At 35.9% G+C, this 22,981-nt stretch overlaps 1 protein-coding gene across 1 annotated transcript in view; it reads right to left on the bottom strand.

Moving 5' to 3' along the window:
• ZDHHC21 (zinc finger DHHC-type palmitoyltransferase 21) overlaps positions 1–22,569 on the bottom strand; it is an 84,953-nt gene extending 62,384 nt beyond the window's left edge. Inside the window, exons 1-4 of the mRNA XM_058431966.1 lie at positions 20,515–22,569; positions 9,595–12,455; positions 6,488–7,985; positions 5,133–5,231 (exon numbers count right to left, since the gene is read on the bottom strand). Coding sequence (XP_058287949.1) covers positions 5,133–5,231; positions 6,488–6,641 — 253 coding nt within the window. The 5' untranslated portion in view covers positions 6,642–7,985; positions 9,595–12,455; positions 20,515–22,569. The remainder of the gene's footprint in view (positions 1–5,132; positions 5,232–6,487; positions 7,986–9,594; positions 12,456–20,514) is intronic.
• Between the last annotated feature and the right edge of the window lie 412 nt (positions 22,570–22,981).

Genomic DNA, 22,981 nt, shown 5'->3' with positions numbered 1-22,981 from the left:
AAACAAAGTATGAATAAAACCTATATCAAATTAATTGTTCCAATAATATGAAAGTAGAGAAATTATCTCTTATACTTGAAATCTTATTTTAAAAGAAAATCCTTTTTCATTTCTTAGTTATTTTAATGAAAATAAATCAAGCAAGAGTAACAGTATTAAAGCTTAATTTACATACAGTTAAACTAGTACTATTTACCTCTAAGTGAAATAAAAACTCATTTAATCTATAGCATATTACAATGTCACAAGCATATCATATTCCACTCCCCTACTTAGCTCAATGCTACCAAACATCTCAATGTTAAAACTTTGAATTCACACATTGCAAGGAATACAGACAGGAAGGAGGCTCTCCACGATGAGCCAATTTTCATTAAAAGGCAATATAAAAAGTTTGTTTTTATCAGCCACTTAAAACATAAACACGGTGTATTCATTATTGGTAATTTCTGAGAAATCAGCATACAATATCCTAGAGAATAAATTCTTCATTTTACATGTAAAATGTATTCTCAGAAGAGAGCACTTGGCTATAGTTAGAGAAAGCCTACAATTTTGTAATCTAGACCACAGATGCAAATTACAGTCTGCAGGAAAATCCAGTCTACCACCTGTTTCTGTATGACCTATGAGCTAAGAATAATTTTTACAATTTTAAATTATTGAAAATAACAATTTGTGACATGTAAAAATCATATAAAATTCAAATTTCTGGGTCCATAAACAAAGTTTGATGTACCCATCATTTACATATTGTCTATGGCTGCTTTTGTGTTTCAACGGCAGAGCTGAGGAGTTGTAATAGAGACTGTATGGCCCATAAAGCTGAAAATATTTATTACAGGCCTTTATAGTAAAGAAGAATTTATTTGCTAATCTATGGTCTGGACCATAAACTGATGTAAAGAAAGAACTCGAGTCATTCCTTTGACAACATGAAGATATTACATAAGTATCTAAAATGAGAAATACCTGTAAAAACTCACAGTTTCACATATCTATATGAACACATACATATCTATATGTTTAGGGAACAAAGGAGAAATCACTACTGTAAAAAATCTAGAAATTTAATTGATTATCTAGAAGGTGCTTTTGCCTTGTGTAGCAAGAAAAAAAATCCATCCATCTTAACATACCCTGCGTATCTCTAAAGCCTCTCCCAGTCATTTCCCTTTCCTTCCTTTACTCATGTCCACATAGGATCTTGGCGACTGACACATTCTGATGTCTGGTGATTTCTGTACTAGCCATGTAATAATACTTCTAAAAAGCCTATGAGAAAAAGAATTCAACTGAAAATTTATGATAGCTTTAAAAAATTAAAAGCTAACAGATAAATTTTTAAGGGACAGAAAAATCAAAATATAAAACAAAACCAAAAAAAGGCAAACTCCATAAATGACTGAGGCTGTTTAACGTGAGTAAATACATCATTTTGTTGAACCTGGAGATTTATTAATGCTGTAAATGCTTGAATGAATATAATGCAAGGCTTGGTTTGTTTAACCCTCAGAAAGGAAGGAAACACCTTCTACATGAGTCTTTTAAAAGACTCACATTTTAAGGGACCCTCACTCAATTAATATATTTAAAATCACTATGTAATGCTTTGAGGAGAAAAACATTATTTGAAATTACCTAAATCAATACAAAGTCTGGGTCCTAACAGAGATTCCCTGACAAGAATCAGTTGTCAATGTAGGAAATAAATGTCAGTAAGTCTCTCACAGATCACCTTTAAAAAGCAATGTAAGAGGGAGGCTCAAACCAAAACTATGAGTGAATACATGACCCTCATCACTGAATACAGGAATCCTTATAGCTTGGGGCAAATTTTTGAGAGACTGCATCAAAACAGGACGCATTTTTTTTAACTTGAAAGAATTTCCACTGTAATGCTATGTCAAAAAACATGGCTCTAGTAATGACAAAACCACATGTTGAACATTCAAGTGAAAAACTCAATTAAAATGTTCTAAAGTTGATTGTGGTGATGGCTACACAACTGTGGGTAAACAAAAACCCATAGAATTGTACACTCTAACTGAGTAAATTATATGGCATGTAAATTACACTCAATAAACCATTTTTAAACATAGTTAAGAACTTGAATAAAATTTCATAAAATATGAAAGTGATAAAAATATTTCTAACTGAAGGTGTTCATTTTATTCAAATACACACATGAACAATTCAAGTAATATAAACAAACATGTAACAATTTCATTTGACTGTTTCATCTATATGCTCAAAAGTTTATAAAGTCAAATTCTGGGAATCTCCTCATGGGAAAATGGAACATTTCCTTATATTCAAATTGCCTCATATTTCGTGGGTCACATATATACTAAAGTCATTGTGTTTTAAAAAAGCAGAAACGCATGTAAAATATTTCAGAGTAATTCAATAAAAAAATAGTTACAACCAGAAAAGTATTAGGACTTTAAGTTCCCTTTTCTGAAGAATTAAGTTATATGAAACTGCTCAACCTTTAAACATTCCTGAATGTCACTATTCTATAGTTCAACTCTCTAGGCATTCAATATTATTTTTCACTGTTAAAATTTTATATTTTTTTACTAAATTAAAATCATATTTACAAAAGAATCAGGTAACCAGCACCAAAAAGTACATTATGACTTAAGTTTTCCCCAGATTCATAACAAAGGTGAATAAAAAGCTAAAATTACCTCTGTATACAGATCCATGGTAATAAGATGACAGAGACAAGGTTCTGGGTCTTTGGGCTGGATCTCACACCAACAACCAGATGTTTAATCCAGGAAGGACAATCTATGCTCCTGACCACCCAGCCTACCTACCTCATAGAATTACCATGAAGATCATAAGATATGTGATGATATTCTAAAAGAAGTCTTTTCTTTTAGAAAAAGACTTTGGAGAAACATTAAAATATGATAAGTAAGTGTATTTTTGTCAATGGAGTGAATGGGAAGTTTTTTGGACTCAGGGAAGAAAAATAGGCCATATGTCAACTGAGACAAGATGTAACACGGACATCCAAACAGTCAGCAAGATGCCTGGGTGTCCTACATCACTACAGTCTAGACATCAAAGATAAGAGAGTTGTTACATGTGGACTCAATTAGGCAATCAGGCCTAAAGATATGATTTTGGGGGTATATACAATGTTCTGAACATTTTAAATTAGTTTCCAATGTCTTTTTTTAATCACAAAATTTCTCATAAAAATTGGGATTCCCTGTATTCTGAGAATTTTAAGATCTAATAATCTAATTGCATGACAATTTTACTGCAGCTGAGTAGAGATGATTACTTTTCAGATAAGGTATGAAATTTTTAATATGAAATACTTCCTACCTGGCCCCTCTCATTGATTTGTAGTGTCTGGAACATGCAGGCATTTGAGTCTTTCACCACTGCAAACTAAAGAGTTCATCAGAAACAGTCTTCAAGTTAGAAAATACCTGTTTCTTTGATTTTCATGGGCCACTGGATTTTAAAGTTGAAGTAGATAACACAGGTATACAATATTTTAGAGAGTTTTTGGCTAAGCTAGGTGGGAAGAAAAGTGATTCTATAAAGATTGCAGAATGCCACCCTCCCTGCTCCTTGTCCTACTTCAAAACACATATACATACACAAACTTCTAATGACAGTCTTACTGCCTCTATATGTTAGTAAAAACTTAATATTTAATGTAGTATTCAAAAACTTCTACAGCTATATAAACATCAGTGTAATGTTCCCATTGCATCTCTGAATTTTCAAGGCCAACTAAGACTCTACATGATGGGTGTGGAAAAACAATAATCAGAATTTAAGGGAGGCTTTATAAGTAACTTGTCACTTAATCTAATTTCATAAGAAATTACTGCATTGGTTCCCAAACTTTGCTACACACTGGAATCACCTAGGATCTTTCCAAAATACTGATACCTGGTTCCTATGCCCCCAACATTCTGATTTAACTAAAATCAGAATGGGGTATGACCTGGAAATTGAGATTTTTTGAAGTTCCCCAGGTGGATTCTAATGTGCAGCAAGTTGGAAACTATTAAATTACTACAAAAAGTATTTTGGTCTGTAATGTACTACACAGGCATATAAATTTCTTACCAGAAGAAAGTTCAGAGAGTTCTCAAAGCTTATATAGCAAACAATCAAAGAGTAAGCCTCAGGAATGAAAATAAATAAGGCTGTACAATATATACCCGGTACGTAATAAAACAAGCAACACATTTTTAATTCATTTTTGAGATTTGAATGATTATTATGCAATAGAATAATCAAAAATCACTGTCCTTGTTGGCTAGGCACGGTGGCTCATGCCTGTAATCCCAGCACTTTGGGAGGCCAAGGCGGGCAGATCACGAGGTCAGGAGATCCAGACTATCCTGGTAATACAAAAAAAATTAGCCAGGCGTTGTGGAGGGCGCCTGTAGTCCGAGCTACTCGGGAGGCTGAGGCAGGAGAATGGCGTGAATCCGGTAAGCGGAGTTTGCAGTGAGCCGAGATCGCGCCACTGCACCCAGCCTGGGCGATGGAGCGAGACTCCGTCTCAAAAAAAAAAAAAAAAAAAAAAATCACCTTCGACTGAAACTAGAATAAATGCTTGCCATTTTTCATTGAATTGTCAGAACTCGGAAAAATATAGACAATATTTATTCTAAGCAATGTTGTATTTATAACATGATGTAAGTGACACCATCAAGAAAACTCCTTTATAAAATTAAAATATAACTTCTCAGATAACAAGGTATCATTCAACAACTATGTACTGAGCATCTTAAATGACAGAGACTCTTCTGGACACGAGGGATATAGCAGTGAGTAAATGAAGAAAGCAAAAACAAAAAAATCTATATTCTCACAGAGCTTATGGAGATCTAGAATGGGAGGAGGATGACAAACAAATAAACAAGTAAACTGAAATGGAAGCCAAGAGATGGGGTGTGGTGAAATTGCAGGGGTGCAGGGGGAGCAGGGTTGCAATTTTAAATAGAGAAGTTTAGAAAAGACACATACAAGACTTCAAAGTGGTGTCAGATGACGTTTATAACCAATATATATTAAAGGCAATAAAATATGTAAATAAAGACAGTAATTCTGGCATCAGCAAAACTGATAAATCCAGAGCACCATACCTCCATGTGGGATCTTGGGGTTCTCAGGGAGTCTTCCTGGATCAGTTATTGAGGCCCTCACTAAGGCAACCAAACAGAATATGGCAATGCCATAGAATACTTTAAAATAAATAAATTGAATAAATTAGTCATTTACCCTTCAAAATATTTTATCAACAATCATATTTAAAGTTTAAAATGTATATTTTAATAAACACCATCAGGAGAAAAAATTTCAAAAGATTAAAAAATAAATAATTGATTTCACTCACCAAATAATACTGTCAGGAGGACTATCTTAAATAGTCCTAATTTTAATCGTTACCAATTTTAATTATTATTTTACATGATAGTAACTCAAAGTTCTTATAAATCAGACCCCTTAATAACAGGGACTTCCTACTAATAATCGCATAAATGAATAGGCTCCCTTTTAATTACTACATGTTCTATATTTGAAAGGATCAAAATACCATTTTAAATTCTACAATTAAACTTTTTCTTTAACTAACTGGGTATCTTCAATATTACTCTGAACTGGTGATGTTCAGCTGTCCCTTTTGATGGATCTTAAAATAATTAGTTTGAGAATTAAGACTTAGAAACTTTTTAATTTTAAAATTAATAACCAGAAAACAAAAATAGTAAGGGAAAATAGATTTGGCCACCATAATTCTACATTTTTAAATTAGTAAGAAGAGAGGAATTCTGCTGGAGGGATAAAAAAAAAATACTGTACATGTAAAAGGAATAGTCTGAGTGCTCAATCCAGGACTGACTGCATAGTACTCGTCAGTTTTATCACATATATAACATTTCCCATGGTTCGTGTGAGGTCAAAATGAGGTAATGTGCATGAAAACTGTAAATGCCATGTGCATGTAAAATACATAATTTCAATTTATTTTAATCATAAATAAGCAAGCCATCACCAGTTGACTAATAACTATCCAGAAGTTCCAAGTGTTATCATAATCAACTTCGTAATCAATACTTTTCTTATGAAATTCTCACTTCTCAGTAATGTATACTGTCTCTATTCTTAAAACGTCTACATTTGTAATTAGGTACAAAACGGCAATAATAAAAATACAGACAGACATGAAAGTTATCACTACTGTGTCAGTTTTCTATTTTTAACAAAATGGTCTTTATGCACTTTGCAGTTAAAAATGGAGATATCACTTTTATCTAACTGCAAATCTATAAAAGCCATTATTTCTGTAAGTTCATAAATTAGTAAATAACTGAATATTGACAGCACTGCTAAAACACTAAATATATTAAAAGGAGAGTTATCATAGTGGCACTACACCCGAAAAACGTTTACAATGAGAAAAATAATTGTACAAGAAAATAAAGATCAAGAAACTTACTTATTATTAATATGCCTGGAATATGTCCTTCTTCATAGTGAGGAAAGAGGACAATTTTGGGAATTAAAACAATATTGTATAACCAAACAAAGACAATCAAACCCATGCAGCACCAACCATGTGGGTCAACAACAAAGTGAATCCGGAGACCCATTTTGCAATCTTATAACTGCCTGCTAACCCACAAGGAAGGATGATCCTAAGGAGAAGGAACAAAGAAAACAATTACTTACATAGAAACATTTGACTGAAACCTGTATTTCTGGCAACTTTTATAAAATGACATTGAGTTTTCTTTGCATATTTGATATTTTCTTTCTATAGTTGATATATTTACTGATATTTCTTTGTATATATATATTTTTACAATAAATACTTCGGAAAACAAACAGAAGTTTCAGGATATTCAAATTTTATCATAAGCTTCAAATAATTTCAATGTTTCATTATGAATTGCTATCACAGGTATAAACTGGAATCATCTACTGAATTTAAAACACAAGTTTGTCCTTAACCCAGCAACTTCCTGTGTAAACCCAAAAGAAATGAATACACATGTCCACCAGAAGATTATGTACAAAAATTTTTAGTAGCTTTTATCAGAGACTTATGGTCACACAAGCCAAAACAGTGGTTATCTTGTGGTGACAGGGGTGTATATTAACTGAAAAGGAACATGAGAGAACCTTGAGGGGTTGGGAAACATTCTATATCTTGACCTGGGTGGTATTTTATGGGTATGTACATATGTAAACATTCACTGAGCTGTATACTTCAGATTTGTGCACTCTAGTTTAATTTTAAACTACAATAAAACATCTTTTAAGTATTTTGAAAAATGACGATAAAAAGTGAAAAGTAATTACAAATTGCCAAAAATACTATAATTCATAGAATGAAGCTCAACAAATCTCATTACGATCAACTGAAGAAGACTCCTGTTTAAATGAGGCTTTTTTTAGTTGAGTGTTAACAATATGCCAAGAGATCTCTCAATGAGACACTTAAGGACTTAAAATACTTCTATATAAATATGGTACCAAAAAAGTGACTTAAAATACATCCAAAATATAACTTCCAAGGCTGAAATAATAAATTGCTGTATAAAGTCTAGGGGGCACCTTTTACGTAAAATATAATGGTATAATAATAAACTAGGACAATGGTTCTCTAGCCTGCAAGAAAACCAAAAACACCTGGGGAGCTTTTTAAAAATACATATCCCTAGACCCCATTCTACATCTACTGAATCATAATTCTTCATAAAGCTCAAAAAACAATAAAATGTTGTAAAATGCTCTGCAAGAGTCTGATAACAGCTGACTGGTGTCTAGGAACCACCGACCCATGAGCTTCACTAACACTTCAATGTTACCACAATGAGTTGAACTTACTTAGTTCAACAAATATTCACTGAGCCTCCACTACACACCAATCACTTGCTAGACACTGCAGATACAATGATGAAGAAGGCATGGTCTTTGCTTAAAGGAACAGTCTAACGGGAAAAAGAATCAGAAAAAAGGTTTAATACAATATGGTAAGTTCCAGATTTGAAAACGAAATGTTAGTAGGGGCACAGAAGATGGGATCAGTTAAACGAGGATTCAAGTAAGACTTACTGTAAGAGATGAAACCTGAATTCAGTCTTAGAAGGTTAGTAAAAGTTATCTAAGCAATGAAAAGTGACAACAATACTGCAAACGGAAGGAATAGCAGGAGCAAGTGTAGAAATTGTGGGAGGTATTACAACCTGCCATCACAAATCATAAAGCTTTCTGTGGAGAGTGAGTGCTAAGAAATATGGGCCTATATCATGAAGGACATAAAGGTGCCACGTTAGAATGCTAAGACTGAATTCTTCAGCAATGGAAAGCTATTGAAGCAGGGGATTAACAAGACGAAATGTGTACTGTGAATAAATTACTGAAGCTCTGGTGTGAATGATAAAATTAAAGACAGAGATCCATTAGGCTAAGAGAAGGCAAAAGCCAAAATTAGGTTTGCAGAAAGGAGCAACTGTTAGAATCAAACCACTGTGTTTTTCTGGTTGATTAGATATTAGGGGTTACAGGGGAAAGTGTCAACGGTGATTCCCAGATTTTCAGCCTATATCCCAGTCTACTTCATTCTAAGAACAATTCATAATCAATTGAAAAGCCTCAGGGTACCATCCCTTAGAGGCCTTGCCAATGTTCTTCAAAGCTATAAACCTACTGAAGCAAAGAGAAAGAGATTAAGGAATACTTAATTTTAAAGGAATACTCCCATTTTCTCATCCCTAGATCCTGCAAATACTGGGGCAGCAGAAAAAAAAACAAAAAACAAAACAAAAAAAAGAACTCAAATGTAATACCACTCTATGGTTTAAATCAGATATGTTCTAACTTGTGTATGAGTTCTAAAATAGAAATAGTGCCCAGGCCACTAAACTAATAAAAGTTTCATTTATTTATCTTTTAATTTAAAAATCAAAAGACAGACTGGTATCATTAAAATGAAGAAAGTCAGACAGGATAAAGCATGCTATTTAATTTGCTAAGAATCATTTTAATAAAGGAATCTCAAATACAAATGGTAACCTACCTACACAGCTAAAAAGAGAAACATTCAAGACAATGTTAATTTTTTAGTCTTGCCAACTATCAAGTGCTAAAAGAAATGACAAGTGCTCTCTCAACATGTTCAATATTATTAATTTTATGTACCTTTCTTTCTTTAATGTTTCAGTTCTATTCAAGACTGAAAACAGAACATGTATTTCACTAACTATATACGAGAGTGACTTAAATTTATTAACATTAGAAACAGAAAAGTACATGAGCCAGCAAAACAACTGGCAAAATTATCAAATATTAATTTTTGAACTCCATTTTTATTCTCCTCTACTAGAGAACAAATTTTTCTTTATCACTAGAAGAGATCTCTCACAGCAACAAAAAATTACACAGTGAAAAGTATACTTTAAAATATGTCCATTTTTCCTGGATGTAAACATACATAGATGACAGTCTCTAAAAGAGCAAGCATCCCAAAGGAAAAGTGAGCACAGGATAGAAAAATAAAACAACAAACAAATAAGGTGTTGAATATATTTTTTTAAATACCTGATTGGTAAAACTTAGCTCCACATAATCCTCTCAATTGGGTCGCAGAACACAAAACAGTGATCTTCCAAGTGCTCCAAATCAGATGACAAACCACAAATGCGTAACTGGAAGAGGTGCAAGATCTCTCCACTCAATATCTACCAGGCGTGGCTTATGGCTGAAGAGAAACTATTACACATCCTGAGCAACAACCAAACTGAACACAATGCTGTTACTCGGTCTTAAGGACAGCATTCATAAAATACTTTCATTAGCTGGAGATTCCGACATACTAATTTGTATATTAAATGGTGAGCTCATAACTCAAAACTCTGATTAAGTAACTAGTGGATATACTGGTACTTCAACATTTTTTAAGATTGCTATCTGGTAACTATAGTTGACTACAGTGACTAAATGATGTAAATTACTACAGCACAAACTTTAAAAACAATTATAATTTAACTCTAATAAACCAGACTGAAGAAATATTTATAATGTTCAACTTATTCCAATGGAATACCATTATTTTTTGCCTTTTCAGGCAACTGTATTTCACCATATATTCTCCCCAAGAAGAATACTCAAGTCACCATGAAAATGACAGAAAACTGTAATATCAAGAGGTAGATTTTAGAAAAGCATAAAGATTAGCCAAAATAATTACCAAGAAATCTATCCGAACACGTAGGTCTATGCTGACAGTTTTATATGATTCTTCATCTCAGCCTAAGTGGTTCTGTTACCACTGTTCGACGATATTCCATCCATTCCTCCTGTCTGAAATGTGCCTACCATTCTGCTTACTCATCTAAATTCAACTCAGACTTCAAGGCCAATTTGAATCTCACTCTCCATTTGAAATGTTTCCTGGCACTTCAATTCACAATGATTTATCTTTTTCTTCTAAATTTCATTAAAAGGAAAACTATTCGAATAGCAAGTGGTTTTATATTCTTGGAATAAGGAAGACCTTCACAATGAAGACCCATCAGCCACGTTTGACCACATAAAAATTAACATATCTGAAGCCCAAAACACATGAAAAGCAAAGTTAAAAGACAAAGCATTAATGGAAAAAATACTACAAGACATGACCAACAAGAGGCATACAACATAAATATATAAGGAAGCAATTCACAAAGGGAAAAAAATCCAACGGCTAATCATTACTGATTAGGAAATAACAAGGTACATTTCTCATCTATTGTATTGAAAAACTTTCAGAAAGATGATATCCAACGTTAAGAGGGCACAGAAAAAAAAGGACAGTCTCATACATTACTGGTGGGCATGTAAACTGATATAATCATCCTGGGAGGGCAATTTGGCAGCATGTATCAAAACATAAAACCCTTTAACCCAGCAGTTTTATTTTTAGTATTACCTACAAAAGTACTCCTGAGACTGTATATATACATACAAGGATGTACAAGGATACAGCACTTTCTGTAATCACAAAAATATGGCACAATCTAAATGTCCATGTAGAGAAAAGGGAATGATCAAATAAATTCTAATACACCCATAGTGTAAGACTATTTCCAAACTATTGCAATTTTTTTTTAAGGCAGAAAAGAAGGCAGATTTAGATCTGCATATAATGACCCACAACATACTGCTGAGTGAATAAAGCAAGTGATATAGGCAAAATCCATTAGGAGTAGAGAGGGAACAGACCTTAACTGATTTTTCTGGAAAGAGACAGGGATAGAGACAGACCAGGAAGAGGCATGAGGGAACTCTCTGTGTGGTGCTAATAAGCATGTTTCTATTGATAATGGAGTATGAGTTACAAACATGAAATTATTAAACCTCAGCAAATGTACACTTAAGATTGTTGCATGTCATGGTACATAAATTTACCTTTAAGAAACTGTAAACCAATACTGAGCTCTAGTTAGCAATATGTATACTGAATTATGTAGAGAGGAAGCATACTGACGTCTGCAATTTACTTTGAAAAGAATCCCCCAAATTAATAACATAGTGGACAGAAAGACAGATGAGTATGTGCTGAAATGTGTTAAAATGTTAGTTAAGAATCTAAGTGATAGGTATTCAGATGTTAAACAAAATTCTTCCAATGCTTCTGTTTGAAATTTTTCAAAATTAAGTGCTGGGGAAGCAATTTATAGAACAGTTTATATAACATTTTTGTTAGAAAAAATACGCAGGTATGTGCATAAGTAATTTCTGCACAAGTGCAGGAAGAAAAGACTGCAAGAAAACAGACCAGCCAAACTGTTCTCAATGGGCTGAGAGAGAAAGGAGTAGTGAAAGGGAAGGCTTTCAAATATTTATGTGTTCTTCTAAGTTTATCAACAACCATGTACTTCTAAATTCTTTTCAATTAACTTAAAAATAAAGATAACCTAAGAGACACTAAACTTACAAACTAACTGTTTAATTTAGGCCTCTTTGTCACTATATATTATCCTTATAGTAAGTGCTTTTAAAATTAGTATTTTTAAAAACGAAGTACAGAAGGATTCGCTGTAAAGCCATATAAGACTTACGATTCAGAAAGATGTTTCTGAAACTCATATTATTTACAGATTATTTTTCTCTATAGAAAAAGTCTTACTTAAGAAAACAGGTTTGGTTAAAATTTAGTATAAAAACTTTTAAATAAACATAAAGTAACTACATTTGCTAACTGACAAGTGCATCTAAGCATAAGACTCCAAGGATACTATAGCACATAATTCCAAAATATATTACCATGTAAAATCAAAAACAAACTTACCACCTGCAAATTCACTGAGATGTACTGTAATTTTTCTGGCACCTGCATTTAGAGATTTTCTTTTGATTCATTTTTTTAAATTATATCCCACCAAATGGATCTCTCTTCAATAACAGTTCTCCATGAGAACCTATTAATGGTTTAACAAACAATGATTTCTCACAAAGAAAAAAACGATAAGCAACTAAATATTCTAACTGCAAAAATGCCAATTACAAACGTCTTAAATTTAGAAATAACAAAAAAAATCTACTCCATTTGATTCTGTGCTTTCATGTTCCACCCATCCCCTCAGAATTTGCATTTGATTACAATTATATCTGAGAGTCTCTCTTTTAAAATCACCCACTTCCCATAAAATCAAGTAAGCATTACACTTCCCATAAAATCAAATAAGCATTATATGTCCAGTATTTGGACTTCATTACACACTTCCTTGACCACAAATCATAAAATAATGACAGATTCTGGTAGAAGTACCTAATCATAATTCATAAACAGCTTAAAATGGAAGTTTTAATTTAAAATGTTTTAAGAAAGTTAATCCTCCTGTAATGAAACCATTAAGAGAGTCAAACATAAGTCAGTTTCTACAATTCAAGCTTAAAAAAACATACTGTAAAGTACTGTATATAACATATACTGATTCACTATTTTATTAATTCAATCAACACTTAACTACTATACACTATACATACTATGCTTTGACACAGGGTATAGATGAAAAAGAGAGGCTCTATCTTCAATGGAGGCAGACTAGCAAACAGACAAGACCAGTAAGACAAGTTAAGACAGAGAGCAAGGGGACAAGACTGTTATCTCAGATGGTAAGGATATTGGTTCACAGGTTGTGTTACAAAATGTATTTCTTATGGTAAATAGCCATCAGGAAAAGATTCCTGAAGACAACAAACCCTGTGAGGTAGCTAAATGAAGAATGGAGACTCTTCAGACCAAGACAACACAATAATCAAAGGCATAAAAGCAGGCAGAGAAAATCTGAGTAAACTGAAATAACAAGAATCACTGCATACAGAATGGAGTAAGATGTTCATCCTTTTGACCACGACCAACTCTAATAAATTTTATAACATTACTAGCACGCACAGATACATATGAATAACTAAAAAAGTTTAAGGAAGTGATATTTACCCTTACTACATATGACACGCACTGATATTGCTACTCTATTTTACTCTTTTTTTTTTTTCAGACTGGGTCTCACTATGTTACCCAGGCTGGAGTGCAGTGGCTATTCCCAGGTGCGATCCTAGCACACTGGGCTCAAGCAATCCTCCTGCCTCAGCCTCCTGGGTCGCTGGCACTACAGCTGGGTACCACTGCAACCCATTTATTTTACTTTAATAAAAATGTATAATGCTGGTCATAACCTACTAAACCAATTTCACAACCCACAGGTAGATCCTCAGATTGAAAAACACTGTTAAACCATGCCAATGAGTCTGGATTTCACCTGGAACACAGTGGAAAACCACTGAGGGATTTTAGGCAGTAAAATGCCATGATCAAATTTGCATTTTAGGAAGAACAGACACAATCTGAGGGCTGAATTTTGGTGGACGGATAAAGCACTGAGATTGACTACATGCAACTAGGTAGGTTGACTGTTAACCCAGTGAGAAATGGTGAGGGCACATGGAGTAAGCACCCCAAGAATGGTAACTTATAAGGAGCATAGTGTGTGTGTGTGTGTGTGTGTGTGTGTGTGTGTGTGTGTGTGGTAGTGACACTTAAGACAGGAGGCATACTGAAAGCGGGCAGATCAAAGCCCATCAGACTAACAGCGGATCTCTTGGCAGAAACTCTACAAGCCAGAAGAGAGTGGGGGCCAATATTCAACATTCCTAAAGAAAAGAATTTTCAACCCAGAATTTCATACCCAGCCAAACTAAGCTTCATAAGTAAAGGAGAAATAAAACCCTTTACAGACAAGCAAACGCTGAGAGATTTGGTCACCACCAGGCCCACCCTACAAGAGCTCCTGAAGGAAGCATTAAACATGGAAAGGAACAACCGGTACCAGCCACTGCAAAAACATGCCAGACTGTAAAAACCATCGATGCTAGGAAGAAACTGCATCAACTAACGAGCAAAATAACCAGCTAACATCATAATGACAGGAACAAATTCACACATAACAATATTAACCTTAAATGTAAATGGGCTAAATGCCCCAATTAAAAGACACAGACTGGCAAACTGGATAAAGAGTCAAGACCCATCAGTGTGCTGTATTCAGGAGACCCATCTCACATGCAGAGACACACATAGGCTCAAAATAAAGGGATGGAGGAAGATCTACCAAGCAAATGGAAAACAAAAAAAGGCAGGGGTTGCAATCCTAGTCTCTGATGAAACAGACTTTAAACCAACAAACATCTAAACAGACAAAGAAGGCCATTACATAATGGTAAAGGGATCAACTCAACAAGAAGAGCTAACTATCCTAAATATAAATGCACCCAATACAGGAGCACCTAGATTCATAAAGCAAGCCCTTAGAGACCTACAAAGAGACTTAGACTCCCACACAATAATAATGGGAGACTTTAACACTCTACTGTCAACATTAGATCAACGAGACAGAAAGTTAACAAGGATATCCAGGAATTGAACTCAGCTCTGCACCAAGAGGACCTAACAGACATGTACAGAACTCTCCACCTCAAATCAACAGAATATACACTCTTCTCAGCACCACATCGCACTTATTCCAAAACTGACCACATAGTTAGAAGTAAAGCACTCCTCAGCAAATGTAAAAGAACAGAAATTATAACAAACTATCTCTCAGATCACAGTGCAATCAAATTAGAACTCAGGATTAAGAAACACACTCAAAACCACTCAACTACATGGAAACTGAACAACCTGCTCCTGAATGACTACTAGGTACATAACGAAATGAAGGCAGAAATAAAGATGTTCTTTGAGACCAATGAGAACAAAGACACAACATACCAGAATCTCTGGGACACATTCAAAGCAGTGTGTACAGCGAAATTTATAGCACTAAATGCCCACAAGAGAAAGTAGGGAAAAATCTAAAATTGACACCCTAACATCACAATTAAAAGAACTAGAGAAGCAAGAGCAAACACATTCAAAAGCTAGCAGAAGGCAAGAAATAACTAAGATCAAAGCAGAACTGAAGGAGACAGAGACACAAAAAACCCTTCAAAAAAATCAATGAATCCAGGAGCTGTTTTTTTTTTTTTTTGAAAAGATCAACAAAACTGATAGACCCCTAGAAAGACTAATAAAGAAGAAAAGAGAGAAGAATCAAATAGACGCAATAAAAAATGATAAAGAGGATATCACCACCGATCCCACAGAAATACAAACTACCATCAGAGAATACTATAAACACCTCTACGCAAATGAACTAGAAAATCTAGAAGAAATGGATAAATTCCTTGACACATACACCCTCCCAAGACTAAACCAGGAAGAAGTGGAATCCCTGAAAAGACCAATAACAGGCTCTGAAATTGAGGCAATAATTAATAGCCTACCAACCAAAAAAAAGTCCAGGACCAGACAGATTCACAGCCGAATTCTACCAGAGGTACAAGGAGGAGCTGGTACCACTCCTTCTGAAACTATTCCAATCAATAGAAAAAGGGGGAATCCTCTTTAATTCCTTTTATGAGGCCAGCATCATCCTGATACCAAAGCCTGGCAGAGACACGACAAAAAAAGAGAATTTCAGACCAATATCCCTGATGAACATCGATGCAAACATCCTCAGTAAAATACTGGCAAACCGAATCCAGCAGCACATCAAAAAGCTTATCCACCATGATCAAGTGGGCTTCATCCCTGGGATGCAAGGCTGGTTTAACATATGCCAATCAATAAATGTAATCCAGCAAATAAACAGAACCAAAGACAAAAACCACATGGTTATCTCAATAGATGCAGAAAAGGCCTTTGATAAAATTCAACAGCCCTTCATGCTATAAACTCTCAATAAATTAGGTACTGAAGAGACGTATCTCAAAATAATCAGAGCTGTTTATGACAAACCCACAGCCAATATCATACTGAATGGGCAAAAACTGGAAGCATTCCCTTTGAAAACTGGCACAAGACAGGGATGCCCTCTCTCACCACTCCTATTCAACATAGTGTTGGAAGTTCTGGCCAGGGCAATCAGGCAGAAGAAAGAAATAAAGGGTATTCAATTAGGAAAAGAGGAAGTCAAATTGTCCCTGTTTGCAGATGACATGATTGTATATTTACAAAACCCCATTGTCTCAGCCCAAAATCTCCTTAAGCTGATAAGCAACTTCAGCAAAGTCTCAGGATACAAAATCAATGTGCAAAAATCACAAGCATTCTTATATACCAATAACAGACAAACAGCCAAATCATGAGTGAACTCCCATTCACAATTGCTTCAAAGAGAATACCTAAGAATCCAACTTACAAGGGATGTGAAGGACCTCTTCAAGGAGAACTACAAACCACTGCTCAATGAAATAAAAGAGGATACAAACAAATGGAAGAACATTTGATGCTCATGGATAGAAAGAATCAATATCACGAAAATGGCCATACTGCCCAAGGCAATTTATAGGTTCAATGCCATCCCCATCAAGCTACCAATGACTTTCTTCACAGAATTGGAAAAAACTACTTTAAAGTTCATATGGAACCAAAAAGGAGCCTGCATTGCCAAGTCAATCCTAAGCCAAAAGAATAAGGCTGGAGGCATCACGCTACCTGACTTCAAACCATACTACAAGACTACAGTAACCAAAACAGCATGGTACTGGTACCAAAACAGAGATATAAACCAACGGAACAGAACAGAGCCCTCAGAAATAATACCACACATCTACAACTATCTGATCTTTGACAAACCTGACAAAAACAAGAAATGGGGAAAGGATTCCCCATTTAATAAATCGTGCTGGGAAAACTGGCTAGCCATATGTAGAAAGCTGAAACTAGATCCCTTCCTTACACCTTATACAAAAATTAATTCAAGATGGATTAAAGACTTAAATGTTAGACCTAAACCCATAAAAACCCTAGAAGAAAACCTAGGCAGTACCATTCAGGACATAGGCATGGGCAAGGACTTCATGTCTAAAACACCAAAAGCAATGGCAACAAAAGCCAAAATTGACAAATGGGATCTAATTAAACTAAAGAGCTTCTGCACAGCAAAAGAAACTACCATCAGAGTGAATAGGCAACCTACAAAATGGGAGAAAATTTTTGCAATCTACTCATCTGACAAAGGGCTAATAGTACAAAGAACTCAAACAAATTTACAAGAAAAAAACAAACAACCCCATCAACAAGTGGGCAAAGGAGATGAACAGACACTTCCCAAAAGAAGACATTTATGCAGGCAACAGATACACGAAAAAATGCTCATCATCACTGGCCATCAGAGAAATGCAAATCAAAACCACAACGAGATACCATCTCACACCAGTTAGAATGGCCATCATTAAAAAGTCAGGAAACAACAGGTGCTGGAGAGGATGTGAATAGATAGGAACACTTTTACACTGTTGATGGGACTGTAAACTAGTTCAACCATTGTGGAAGACAATGTGGCGATTCCTCAAGGATCTAGAACTAGAAATTCCATTTGACCCAGCCATCCCATTACTGAGTATATACCCAAAGGATTACAAATCATGCTGCTATAAAGACACATGCACACGTATGTGTACTGCGGCACTATTCACAATAGCAAAGAATTGGAACCAACCCAAATGTCCATCAATGATAGACTGGATTAAGAAAATGTGGCACATTATACACCGTGGAATACTATGCAGCCATAAAAAAGGATGAGTTCACGTCCTTTGTAGGGACATGGATGAAGCTGGAAACCATCATTCTCAGCAAACGATTACAAGGACAGAAAACCAAACACCACATGTTCTCACTCATAGGTGGGAATTGAACAGTGAGAACATTTGGACACAGGAAGGGGAACATCACACACCAGGGCCTGTCGTGGGGTTGGGGGAGGAGGAATAGCAGTATGAGAAATACCTAATGTAAATGACGAGTTAATGGGTGCAGCAAACCAACATGGCACACGTATACCTATGTGACAAACCTGCAAGTTGTGCACATGTACCCTAGAACTTAAAGTATAATTTTAAAAAAAGAAAATAAATTAAAAAAGAAGAAATTTTTAAAAAAAGAAAGAATGGGCAGATCTGGGAGAATTTAAATAAATAAAACTGACAGGACTTAGTGATCAACTGGGAGCAAAGGGCAGACTAGGATGGCTCCCAAGTTTCACACTTAGGGTCTAGGTGAAGGGTGGAACCATTCTCCAAGACAGGAAACAAAGGCCAAGTTACAAGTGTGTTAAGTGTGTTGGTTACCACAGCAACAGCAGACTATTAAATACTGAGAATGTAAAAAATACATCAAAATTATTACATTTCTTTTCTTTATACATTTGTGGGGGGGCAGGGAACCTGTATTTCCTCCCAGGGTCAACTTTTCTATGGTCCATAATTGTTAGATTGTCAAATGAACTTTGTTTCTACTCTTAACTTTTTAAGCTAATTTAAAGTGGGCTCCTTGGCTGCACCTTTGCTTTTTAGAGACTAAACACAGAATTACAAAGTTAAAGTCTCGGTATAGTGGCTCATGCCTGTAATCCCAGCACTTCGGGAGGCCGAGGTGGGAGGATCACTTGAGGTCAGCAGTTCAAGACGAGCCTGGCAAACATGGGAAAACTCTGTCTCCACTAAAAATACAAAAATAAGCTGGGTGTGGTGGTGTGTGCCTGTAATCACAACTACTTAGGAGGTTAAGGCACGAGAATGGTTTCAACCCAAGAGGCAGAGGTTGCAGTGAGCAGAGATTGCACCACTGCACTCCAGCCTGGGCGACAGGGCGAGACTTCATCTCAAAAAAACAAAAAGCAAAGTTAAAGAGCTGCTACCCCAATGGCAAATAAATGAATTATTTCAGAAAAAAATTCAAACAGAATTAAATGTGGTACAACAAAACCTTTTTGAAACGTGGCCAAAAACAATAATGCTGCTAAGTCTATGACTTCGGAGTGGCTTCCTAATGTTTCAGCAAAATAGTAGTTTCTGTCAGTAACGTTAGTAGGTTATAGCACAGGCCAATCACCTATGAGTCAAATCCCAGTCACTTACTGGCTTAAAATCAAGAAAAATCCTACTTTACATTTATAGTTATCAGAGCTAGACTGCAGACACAGCCTCTGAAATGAGATTCATATTTCAGTACTAGATAAACACCACTACCACTGAGAAATCAAATCTCATCTATGTGGTAATAAAAGTAATGCTGGGCCGGGCATGGTGGCTCATGCCTGTAATCCCAGCACTTTGGGAGGCCAAGGTGGGCAGATCATCTGAGGTCAGGAGTTTGAGGCTGGCCTGGCCAACATGTTAAAACCCCGTCTCTACCAAAAATACAAAGATCAGCCAGGCATAGTGGCGCCCGCCTGTAATCCCAGCTACTCGGAAAGCTGAGGCACGAGAATCACTTGAAGCTTGAACCCAGGAGGCAGAAGCTGCAGTGAGCAGAGATCATCGTGTCACTGCATTCCAGTCTGGGTGCCAGAGTAAGGCCCTGTCTCAAAAACAAAACAAAACAAAAGTAACGTTGGGCCTAAACATTCAAAAAATTGGAACAACAAAACAATTTGAAAGTTTCAAAACTATAAAATGTCATTAAATATTTTTAATATTGCTACGCCTGAAAGAATACAATCAACAATTTACAGGCTAAGTTTTCAAACACACCAAATTTTTTTTTCCACAGTGCCAAGAGAAAATGCTTATTAGATGAATATATGAAATTTTAAACTTATTAATTACAGCCAAATGAATTTAGAAAGCAAAGTTACAGCTGTAAATGTATTTATAAAACTTTTTGACTTCTGGTATCATTCTACTCTGAAAACTGGTCAAGTGGCAGTTAAATAATTATCCATAAAAATCAAGCTCTCATTGCCAATTAGGAATTCAATTTTTTAAATATCCCATAGATATTCCGCTGATTATCAACAGATTAAAAAAATTAAGGTTCTACAGATGTTAAAAGAGAAATTATGACAGTCTCTTATTCACTTTCCTAGCTTTAGTTTCTTTTCAAGCTTCAGTTTGACCATCTGTAAAATGGAGATAAAAATGTCAACTTACACAGTTGCTGTCACGCTTAAATGAGAAATTGCCTGGCAAAGCAGCACCTCCAAAATGCTAACTTTACAGGGGAGTGAAGGAGAGAGGAGAGGAAGGGAAAGTGAAAGATAAGTTTTACTTCTAGTTTTACAAACTCCAAAATGAAACAGCGTTTCTAGGTCCCCATCATTAAAAGTAATGAAACAGTTTAACAATACCCCAGGGGCCTGCTCTTGCCTGTAATCATAACAGGTTGGGAGGTGAGTGGGGGTAGGATTGCTTGAGCTAAGGAGATCCAGGGCAGCCTGGGCAACATAGCCAGACCTAGTCTGTAGTTAAAAAACAAACAAATGGGGGCCAGGCACAGTGGCTCATGCCTGTAATCCCAGCACTTTGGGAGGGGAGGGCAAGTGGATCACCTGAGGTCAGGAGTTCGAGACCAAACTGGCCAACATCGTGAAACCCCATCTCCACTAAAAATACAAAAATTAGCCAGGCGTGATGGTGGGTGCCTGTAATCCTAGCTACTCAGGAGGCTGAGACAGGAGAATTGCTTGAACCCGGGAGGCAGAGGTTGCAGTGAGCCGAGATCACCCTACTGCACTCCAGCCTGGGTGACAGAGCGAGACTCTATCTCAAAAACAACAACAACAACAACAAACGAACAAACAGAAAACCAGCCGGGTGTGGTGGCACATGCCTGTAGTCCTAGCTTATTGGGAGGATGAAGTGGGAGGATTGCTTAAGCCAGGGAGATGGAGACCAAGGCTGCAGTGAGCTGTGACTGCACTGCACTCCAGCCTGGGCAACAGAGTGAGGTCCTGTCTCAAACAAAAAACAAAACAAACACAACAACAACAAAAAAATGCCCCGTTATCTACTTTTCTAAAGTCTGTGAACTAGTTAAAAAAAAAAAAAAAACTTCAAATATTACAGCCCTTCAGCTAGTATCATACTAGCTGAAGTTGTATTTCTACATGTTGGCTGGGGGGCTCTTTAAGCAGAAAACCAAAAATAGAGATTTGATCTAAAATAGAATGAATGAACTGAAGCCCCTAAACTAAATCACATCCAAGTAAAAGCAGGACTGGTGAGCAAAGGAATAGTGTGTGAAAGAAAATCAGTACTTGACTTCAGAAGCTAATAAAGAATGTAAAATACAAGCAGGGATTCTGAATCAATTGCTGAGTTTCCCAGGAAGACTTTGTAAAAATCTGGGTGAACAAAGTGTCAAAGCGTAACATGCTTGCACCATCAATGATTTCAAGAATCCACTCTGTAGACTAAGTCTTTAAATTACATTCTGGGCAAAACTGAGCATAAGCTGTTACCCTTCTCATAAATTTGTTTTTGTGTGCACCAGTCTCATGAGTGAAAAATAAATGTAAATGACTGTATTAGTAGTACTACACTGCAGTATTAATACTGTTAACACTATCCTAGTAGTATTACTACTAGTAGTATTAGTACTGCTAATACAGGCATTTACCTTTATTTTTCCCTGCTTGCATTAACTTGCTTTAACTTTAGAGAAAGTAGATAACTGGGGAACTGTTTTTTGGGTATGTTTGTCTGAGACAGGGTCTCACTATGGGTTGTCCAGGCTGGAGTGCTGCAATCACAGCTCACTGCAGCCTCGGTCTCCATTCTCCCCAGCTCAAGCTCACTTCATTAGAATCTTCTAACAAAAAGTAAAAATAGCTTGGGAGGTGTGGGGTGATATGAATTAAAGACCACCAAATATTGTTTCAGTCAGTACAAAATGTCTCTGTGGGAATTTTCATTAGGGAGATAGGAGTGGGAAAAGGGACTGGAAGGGCAAGATTAAATGTAGGATAGAGACAGGGATTAAAAAAGGTAACTTTTGTTGCAAAATCAGCACGAGGAAAAAACCTTCAGATACAGTAAAAGCCAGAAATGAAGAGGCCCAGGCTTTTCCTGGGTATGAATCAAGCATGTTCTTCCAAGAAGGAAGGGAAGCCTGCTACTTACCTTCTAGTATCCACCGCACCAAGAGAGATTGGTGGGGGGTTGGGGGTAGAAGACTAAATTAGACTTCCTTCACACCAGGCTTTACCAAAGCAGGCATGATTTAAGAACACTAACACCATAAGAAGAATCTCTCCTCACCTGCTTGCTGAAGCTGAAAATCCTGCAGTAAGTGAAAAAGTTCTTCATTCTGTAATTACAGACAAAAAGCTTAAAGTCAGAAGCCTGGTTGACATCACACTTGCGCATTTTATGTTAGAATTAAAATAAAATTCATCAGTGAATGGTAAAATACCAATTTTACCCAACCTGCCTTTTTGTAGAAGGAGCAACACATAGGTTAAGAGAGTCTCTGAAATGGGGAAGAAGGTTAATCTACCCTGAGAGAAATAGCACAGAGGAAAAAGCAGCTTGAAAGGCAGAAGGCAAACTTCAAAAATGTCACAATTTTGCCCAGGTTAGATCTACAGAGCGAAACAAACAGATAAAGTACCATCAT

The sequence above is a fragment of the Hylobates moloch genome, unplaced genomic scaffold (genome assembly GCF_009828535.3).
Source record: "Hylobates moloch isolate HMO894 unplaced genomic scaffold, HMol_V3 SCAFFOLD_19, whole genome shotgun sequence".
Classification (NCBI taxonomy): Eukaryota; Metazoa; Chordata; class Mammalia; order Primates; family Hylobatidae; genus Hylobates; species Hylobates moloch.
The sequence above is the reverse complement of the archived record's forward strand: the minus strand, read 5'-3'. Positions and strand labels throughout refer to the sequence as shown.